The sequence below is a fragment of the Apiospora phragmitis genome (genome assembly GCF_038363925.1).
Source record: "Apiospora phragmitis strain CBS 135458 chromosome Unknown utg000010l:1.0-9815664.0:9184709.0-9829525.0, whole genome shotgun sequence".
NCBI lineage: Eukaryota > Fungi > Ascomycota > Sordariomycetes > Amphisphaeriales > Apiosporaceae > Apiospora > Apiospora phragmitis.
Window position 1 is genome coordinate 582,161 of NW_027117410.1, and position 9,297 is coordinate 591,457.

General features: G+C 48.5%; 3 protein-coding genes across 3 annotated transcripts; 2 read left to right on the forward strand and 1 right to left on the reverse strand.

Moving 5' to 3' along the window:
• Window positions 1-1,412: 1,412 nt before the first annotated feature.
• PG994_012783 (ankyrin) lies at window positions 1,413-2,090 on the forward strand (the record flags this gene model as incomplete). The annotated part of the gene is made up of 1 exon (XM_066864192.1): window positions 1,413-2,090. One exon carries the CDS (start codon window positions 1,413-1,415, stop codon window positions 2,088-2,090), a length of 678 nt encoding a protein of 225 aa, XP_066710340.1.
• Window positions 2,091-5,017: 2,927 nt separating this feature from the next.
• PG994_012784 (uncharacterized protein) lies at window positions 5,018-5,296 on the reverse strand (the record flags this gene model as incomplete). The annotated part of the gene is made up of 1 exon (XM_066864193.1): window positions 5,018-5,296. The coding sequence occupies one exon, from the start codon at window positions 5,294-5,296 to the stop codon at window positions 5,018-5,020; it is 279 nt and encodes a 92-aa protein (XP_066710341.1).
• Window positions 5,297-6,239: 943 nt separating this feature from the next.
• Window positions 6,240-6,932, forward strand: PG994_012785 (uncharacterized protein; the record flags this gene model as incomplete). The annotated part of the gene is made up of 1 exon (XM_066864194.1): window positions 6,240-6,932. One exon carries the CDS (start codon window positions 6,240-6,242, stop codon window positions 6,930-6,932), a length of 693 nt encoding a protein of 230 aa, XP_066710342.1.
• Window positions 6,933-9,297: the final 2,365 nt, after the last annotated feature.

Here is a 9,297-nt window from a genome sequence, read left to right on the forward strand (position 1 = left end):
CCGCGGTGGCTTCCGAGTAGAACAATGAATGACAAATTGTTTCCTTCAATTATCCGTCCTTTGCTTGCCAGTTTGTTGTTCTTTTGATGCGCCGAAAGAGTATGGTGGGGAGGTCTTCTTCATTGATGTTCATGCTAGTGGTGATGGCGATGGTGCAGGTACAGTGTGTTCGTTTTCTGCCGTTGCATGCCGCTTGAATTTCGGAATACTGCCAAGTGCCTGGACCTGGACCTGGACCTGGACCTGGATCTGGATCTGGATCTGGACCTGGATGCTATTTATCCACCGACTGGCCAAGTCCCGACTCCCGAGGCAGGGTTCAATGCCGTGCTCCTGCAGACCCCAAAATAGCGTTCCCGCCCCTCGGGACTTTGATCTACCTACGGAGTACATACTACTCGGTGCATCATGCAGTCGCTGTGGCTGCTTTGTTCAAGGGGTCAGCTGCGGCGACAAATCTGCTGCATTCCTATTGTTCTGACTTCTTGTTGGTCTGGTGGTTGCTGCCAAGATGTACGAGGCTCAGCCACGTGGGTGTATTGGAGCCTTCTGATCATAACCAGAAGCAGCAGCGAGATGGGCGAAAGGGAGGCCAGGAGAGAAAGAGCATGGTCAAACGAAGGAGACAGGACCGTAGGCTGAGACCAACCACATACACAGAGGCGGGTATGCCGCATCCGCAAATGGAGTTCAAGGAGTGTCCCAGCCAGAATATATTAAAGTACGGATCGACTATCTCAGAGTCCAAGTCTCTATGTAAGCTTAGGATTAAGAAGTATCAAAATGCAAAGCCAAATACAGGGGTGAATATTCAAGTACACATTCTTGATATCACATTTGATTGATTGAAAACTCCAGATGTTGGTGGTTTTTTCCTGCTTGAAAAGCAGTGCGCCCCCCAAGCCCCCAAGGCCCCCCCCCCACCAAATCGCTAACGTTAGTGGACTGCCCCTCCAACCCCACCACCATTCGCACTGTTGCACCTGAGTACCTAATTGATTGATCCCTGGCTTAGCTAGCACGGTGGTACGAGGCCTGCATCCATCTTGTCGATAAGCACTTCCTTGATGTCAGCAGCATGAAGCATTCCATTACGTCGTAACCCAAGCCTGTTATTCGATTCCATCGCAACTTTCCTTATACCGGTACTCTACGCAAAGGCAAGCCGACGGCAACATACATACGAAGCCTGGCAGACCTCTTAATCGTGGCAAACATCAATCAACGAGCTGCTACCTCTCCAAGACGATCAAACATGTAGGCAACCCAAGGCCCCCCTTGAGGAGACCAGACTGACTCGTGCTCGCTCACTATGCCATCATCTCTCTCTACCTCTGCTTCCACTAATCAGCTACGATCTCCATCTAGGATTGAGCCGTCACAGCGCCTCCGCCGCGCCGTATGTGCCAGCGATGCCCTCCTCGCCCAGCGAATCCTCAAGTCCCATCCCCAGCTTCTCCACAACCCCGACACCTCGCCCCTCGGCCTCTCCAACTCGAACCTCCATCTGGCCGCCAGCCTCGGCCACCTGCAGAGTCTGCAAGGTCCTCGTCGCCCTGGGCCACGAGGAATCGACCCCGGCCCTCAACGAGAACCACCAGACCGCCCTGATGCTGGCCGCCGCCGCCGGCCACACCGAGGTCGTCCACTTCCTCTGCGAGCACAACCCGACCACCATCGCGCGCCAGGACGTCCGCGGCCGCGACGCCATCATGGAGGCCAGCCTCGGGGGCCACGACACGGCTGTCCAGATCCTGCTGACGTACGCGCCCGGCGGCGCCACGTCGGCCGTGCAGTCGGCCGACGCGGATGGCAACACGGCGCTGCACTTCGCCAGCAGCAACGGCAACCTCCTCGTACTGCGCACCCTCCTCGCGGCCGGAGCCGACGCCGAGAAGCGTAACGTCTGGAGCTGGTCCGCCGTGGCCTACAGCGCCACCGTGCAGGCCGAGGTCTACCTGAAGAGCCTCATGGTCGATGCCGAGAAGAGGAGACGCGCCCTGAGCGACGCTTCCGACTTGTCCAGGGCTTCCGACCCCAGGAGAGCAGGGGCTGTTCGTATGGTTACGCAGGAACCGGATGGATCATGATTTCCAATGCAAATGTTTGTTGGTGGAGTTGAATGTTGACAAAGGCTCTGATGGAAGATGATTGCTCACAAGACACTTGGATCGGACGGAATCCGGCCAAGAGTTCACCTGGCGGCAAGTGGCGTGTCGATCACCCACTGGATGCTGCAATGGCCAGGTCGATGGCAATTGGGAGCCAACAAACCTTCAGCGTCAGTGATAAGCTGTTGTCAAGCAGATTCGGTCATCAAAGCATTCTGCTGCTGGCAATCCTTGTGATGATTACCTAGCTTGTCATGTGGAGATGACGGTGATTGCCTAGGTCCAGCACAATCATGCCGGCATGTGCAAGTCAAGTCAGGGATATGTTCAATCGGTGACTATTTGCTCAAAAGCACCGACAGTTTCTCATGCGGCGCTCGAGGACCGGGGAAGTTGCAGCCGAATGGCAGCAATCAGATGCGAGATGTTTTTCCACCAGGTGATGTCGCAGCCCCGTTTCGAGATGCTCTGCTCGGGTTGCAGTTTGATACCACCTGTAATTTGGGGCAGCTCAGCGATATTGGATTGGTCTGAGACGAGGCTCTATCAACTCGTGGCGGGTGGGGGAAGGGGGGATTCAGGCCCAGATCTTCATGATGTCCATACAAGTAGTATGACCTTTCTGGTAGCGATGGACTCGATTCTATAGTTCAACATAGCTTTATGTTCACATCGTTATCTCCTGCAGTCTACAGCCTACGTACAGAGCCGGCTTTCCTGTTACTGTTCCCTGCTTACATGTAGCCTTCGACACTGGAGACCGGTAACAGGACAGGCATAGAGTGCATGCCATGTGCACGAGAGCAGTGATGGTGGGAATGGCCCTTGGCCACAGTCCATTGAGGCTCGACGCCTACTCTCCCGTAACAAGTGACTGGTATGGCTATTCTCTGCCTCAGGCAGTCTACTTGTCATTCTCAATCATATGAGCATCAGCGTCCAGTCAAATGGAACTCTGGCCGCTTGCAGCACGTATCGAAGAGCCTCGCTCTTCGTAACAGCAGGCAGGTATGCAGTAGTTGTTCATACCAGAAATTCAATCCAGCGTTCTGGGCTATCATGGTCACTTGCATTCATTCAGGCATTTTGTCGAAATTCCCTTTGTGGGCTCCAGGCCTGCATGACCATCTGATGTATTCACAGTGACTTGTCCTGCATCATCCATGAGCCCCTTTTGCCTAGCCTTGCCCCGGGTGACTACAGAGAGTGAACGCAGCGCACCATGACTGCAACATGCAGTCCCCGATTCAAATGTGGGAAGCAAAAAACCTGTCTTGGAGGTCTGCAATATTCTAGACTTGGTCTTCCATTCTTCGCTGCATTCACAAACAGAGTCGCCGGCCATCACCTCGTCCTCGTCTTGAGCATCGCCGATACTCCCACACAAGCTGACAAGTCATCAAGCAACCTTCTGCTGCACTTACTTGCCATCAGCATCCGCGAATCACTCTAGTAGCATTTCCATTCTGTCTGTCAATGTGTGCTGCACAGCAGAAGCGATAAGATCCGCTTGTCGAGTGGAGCGCTAACATCGCTTTGCACGACTATCGTGAGCCTCAACTCCTTTGCACTGCACATTGACAACAACATCTCACCTGTTCGGCGCGATTTCTATTTCTGCCACTGGAACGGAGGCTTTGTGTTTTTGCACACAGGTTAACGCCAAGGTTTGTATGATTCCCTCGGCGCGGTCAACTTGATCTTCTGCGGAATAGTCTTGTGCGGGCTTCCATCCAAATCGGCGATATAGCAACAGGGAGGCGGCGATATATTTCCGTCTGACATCTTGCGTATACGCAACGTCAATACCTTCAAACCTTGCTCTAGGTCCCTTGGACAGAAACACTGACTCTTTGACAGGCCTGGCTTCGCCTCCCCTGGAGATATCATCGCCGACTCTGCAAATCTGCCACTCCGTGACTTGAACGACTCCTGTTACATACTGTAAGTTTCATATCCCTGTGCATCGTGGTCCTTCCCTTGTCTTTGTTTCCGAGTACTAGTTGTCTCTTGATAATCATCGTCTGTTGCCCACCTCTGTTCTGTCTATGCATGTTACTTTGTACGTCCCTCAGTCGATCTTTGCACGCCCCTCACTTGCTGCGTATTCCCCTAGCATAATCCCTCTCGTCTTCTTTCCTTTTTCCAAGGGAAGGCTGATCTATTCAATATCTATTCAATGATGTTGGGAGTGCACACAGTGACTCGTCTGCACTCTTCACTTGCTGCACCACGCCCCTCGCCTAATCCCTCTCGTCTTCTTTCCTTTTTCCAAGGGGAAGGCTGATCTATTCAATATCTACCCAATGATGTTAGGAGTGCACGCAGTGACTCGTCTGCACTCTAGGTCCGGTCTGTATTCAATGCTGGTGCTGTATTCAAAGCATTACGTCGGTGGCTGTGACTCACGGTGTAGGTGCTCCTGGCTGATTCTGCGCAGTGTATTCACTCTCGATACTCGTCGTCCCATCTATAAAAGGGCGCGTCTTTCCCACCTCTTCGGCATTTCTTCTCTTGACCACAACACCAAAGACATACCACACTGTCAACATCTCCCGCACACAGCAATCCACACTTGCAACACACACTTGCAACAACCAGCAGCACTTTGCCCAACCTACTGCTATACTCTCTGGTATGTATCTACCCCTCTCCCCTGGCTTTCTCACCATCCCCAACGTCTGCCATTCTGCGCCACCCCGAATCTCTTCCAACCTGTTGGCCGCCTACTAATCTGTCGTCGACCCCTTTTAGGTCAGTGATCTCCCCAGTTGCTCCCCAGCAGCCCATATTTGCACGCCATCACCACTGTATTCGCAAACCCAACCCAACACCTTGTCCATCAACCCCTGATCTGACCCTTGAGTCAAGACAACCCCCTTTTCTCTCCCTCGCTTTGTCTGTGGCTAGTCGTTCGAACTAGTCAACAGACGCTCACATTCATCAAGGTGGATTCTCCTACTCCCCAGAACGCTGAAGCCCAAGGTAACGACCCCGGTGTTACCATTGAGCTTCCGTATCCCGCCGTCAGCCTCGTCGTCGCCCACAGCTTCGCCTACGTCCGCCGGACCCGCACCTGGGCCTGGTTTATCTGCGCCTCCTTCTACGACGCCGATGACAACGAGCTCTGGCACACCGAGATCCTGATCGGCTCCCAGCTCAACTACAACCGCGCTGCTGAGCATCTCTTCGGTTCTGGTAAGTGTTATACTTCCGTCGCATGTATGCTCCTGTTTCAGCACCTATTCCGTCTCGTTTCCTGTTCCGTCCCATTCTCTGTTCCGTCTCATCACCGATTCCGTCGCATGTCTGGCCGCTTCTATCACCTAAATTCAGGACAGAATCATTGAGGTCAGACGGCTCATGCCCCAACCCATGTATCTCTACACTCCAACCTTTCCACATGAACCACATCCCAAGCAATGCCACTCTTGTCACCACAGCTCGTCTGGGAGGTGAATACTTGTTCCATTTTTGGAGATCAACCGACTTTGTGCAAGTATGACTCGGCTTCTTTCACTCCGCATCATTGTGGCCACACATTGCTGCGCAGAAACTTGTGTATTCACTTGTCTAAGGGGGGGGACACCTCCAAAGCAATTGAATGCACACTGGTTTCTTACATTCATCATCGTGATGAGTCGTCCCATGCATTGGGCGACTCACATGCGACGGAATGGTGTCGTCTGATTGAGTCGTCCAAATCTTGAGGACCTGTATAAATATCTGCCAACTTTCCCTCCAACCTCAGCCTCTTTTCTTTCCTTCTACATCCAACATCAACCTACGTTAGCGAGTTCGTCCCAACTACTGGATCTTTGCTAATCAAGCCATCAAGACCCAGACAACACCAACTTCTCTTCGCACAACAGAATCGACGACAACTTCAGCAACTTACGTGCACACCACGCCAACATCATCAACCCTGATACCTTCAGCGCTCCTGGCCCCAACAACAACGACAGCATCGTCTTCCCCAATCCCAGACAGCTAGCTCTCACTACTCCAGCTCAGAGACCCCTAGCTCTGACCTATCCACGCTATCAAGGATATCCTCAGAGACCCTTGGCTCTCAACAACAACTACTACCCCCAGATCCCCCAGTACTCACCCAACAACTCTCTCGTCATGTCTGGCGGCTGGAACCCTCGCGCTGGCTGGGACTCCGGCAACCCCAACCCCGGCGGCTTCAACGGCGGCGGCCCTGCTCCCACCAACGGCTTCCCCCTGCCTGGCTACAATCCCGCCAACACCGTCCCGATGTACAGCTACCCGCAGCCCATGCCGGGCCAGCCCTTCGCCCAAGGTCCCATCTATACAATGCCGCAGAACGGCTTCCAGCACCCGGTTCCCCAGTTCCCCGACCAGCAAGATCCGCGCTTCCTGAACCCGCACCCGGTCGTCACCCCCGACAGTGCCGCGCTCAACTTCCAGAACTCGACCGGCGGCGTCGGCTGCGAGCCGGGCTACAACTACTACTTCCCGGCCACGCACACGAAGCTGCACGTGATCAAGTCCAAGGAAGCCCCGTGGCGCCTCGCGCCCGGCATGGCGATGCACTTCGGCGCCTACCACGTGCCCACCCACTGCACGCTCGGTGAAATCATGAAGGGCTTCGGCGCGTGTAACGCCGACGCCAAGAAGAACCGCGTCACCGAGGTCAACCCGGGCGGCGGCGGCCGCTGGTACAAAGGCATGACCTGGAGCTCCGACGACAAGGACAAGATGAAGCTCACGCTCAAGGAGCTCGGCTGGGACCAGACGCGCTCCGGTCGGACGGGCGAAAAGCCGGTGGTCTGGGTCTGGATCACCAACACCTAATTAGGTAATTCCCGGGGATATACTTCGAAACGGTCATGCTATGGTTACGGTTGCGGTTACGGTTAAGGCTATATGGTTTTCGGTCACGGTTATGAAGGAATACGATGGTATAATAGCTTTGGAGGTAATGCTTTTTATGTTTTTCTACTAGATACACCCTCCCCTCTAGTTTCGATCCCACACATTTCTCCGCTTCGGCATACCAGAAACACCAAAAACACATCAGAAAATAGCATAAACAATCAAAACAGATATTCTTGGGAGAAAGTATAAGGATTTACTAGATAGTCTCATTCATGAAGCTATATTGTCCTATAGTTTACTTTCGTTATTCCCTGCAGGACCCCGTGACCCCGTAAGCTCACTGCAGTTTTATACTTGCCCGCTAGCACGACATCATTGTATACTGTCTGTTAGTCTCAAGGCTCGAATTGCAGAGCCTCACTCACCCCCTGCTCAAGCGATATCCACCCATCCCTTCCTGTCCACTTTTTCAGAAGCTTCAGCAACCGGTCTTGGTCTTCCTTCCCGATGGTGGCCAAGCAAAGTCCTTGCGAAGGGAGGTCCTCCATGAATTGTTGGTCTCGGTGTTGGCTGCACAGGATGGCCAAAACCACATTCACGTTCAAGGGTTCGGCCGCGGCGAGTAGTCTATCCCCCTTGATATCGGGGTCCAAGACAGCGGTAATGTGCAGAGCGGACACATCTTGGACGTTCACCTGGCATCCTTTTAGTTGTACGTATTAGTTAACGTAACCCACGGTCCAACTGACCACACGGTCTAAATGACTACCTTTAAAGACTTCATCTAATAAAGTATAAGTTAATTCCGCTACAACGTATTTAATATCTTAAAATTAATCGGAATCCTTATCTCTAGATACTTCTACATTATTTTAATAAGTACGAGCATTATGTCCGGGCTCTCCGTAGATTCTATAGCGTTGTGAGCGCGTTTTAAACGTCCTCGTACGACTACTCTTTTAACGCGATTCGTTTTATAATTATTTATTAATATTCTTTTAAAACTATAAGTCTTTTTTAGCTTATATACGAAGTGATCTTTTATTTTATAACCGTTTCTTTTTTATACGGCGGCGCTGGCTAAGTATTTTATTCGCCTTTTATAATACGGTTACTTTATTTTTTAATAAAGCGAGCCGGTATATAACTTACGTTATACCTTTCGTAGTTTAATTAAGTTTAGTTTAAAATTAATATTAGAGAGCTATTTTAATATCGCGTAATTTAATTTTTAATGTACTCGGTTTAAAATTAAGTTTTAATTAAATTATTTAAAGTTTTTAATTTTTAAAGTATAAATAAGTCGAAAGAGGTCGTTAAAGGCGTCGATATACGTAGCTTTATATTTAATTATAAAATAATATATTCCGGATTATATAATATAAATCCTACCCCTTAGAAACTTTTTTAAATATTTAAAACGATAAAAGTGACCTAGTGTTACGAACGAGCCTAACTTATGCGACTAGCCCCACCCCGGACACGGCGCTAGAATAACTCGAGGCGCTTATTAACTTAACTAGCTACACTAATTACGAAAGCTACCCTACGAGCCCTTTTATTAACGAAACTCGCCTATTAATTATAATAATTAATACTATAATAATTAAAAATAATATAACTACTTTAAACTAGTATTTAAAGGATAATACGAAATAAATAACTAAGAATAAATAACTATAATAAAATAATACTCGGTTATATAAAAATACGAAATAAAAACGCCGCGTAATAAAGCTTTAAGAATTAATTAATAATACTTAATTAAGTAATATTAAATAATATTAATTATAATTAAATAGCCGTAAAATAATATTTATATTAATAAAAAAAGAATTAAATATATAACGACAAATATTACTTATATATTTTATATAAATACTTTTTATTTTAATAATTAATTTAAATATTAATCTAATTTATTAATAAAGTAAATAACTTTAATAACCTTATTATAAATACTTTTAAATTTATATACCTTAATTACTTTTATTTTTACGGCTATTATATATTATATTAATAAACGCGGACTTTAATTACACGTTTAAATACTCTTTTATATTATTAAATATAAACTTTAATACGCTTTATTAAGTTTTTTTTAAAACTTAAATAATATTCGTTATATTTTAATCACTTTTATTTTTGCGAGTTATTATTTAAATCCTTAAGTAATAATACTTATAAGAATTATGTTTATACTTAAATTTAATAATACCCCTCGTTACGAGAAGGCCCCCGCCACTACTTTAAATACCTCTTAGCGAGATCTTACTATAGAGGTGGATAGTGATAATAATAACGACGACCTTACCCGATAGGTATTAGTTAAGTAAATTAA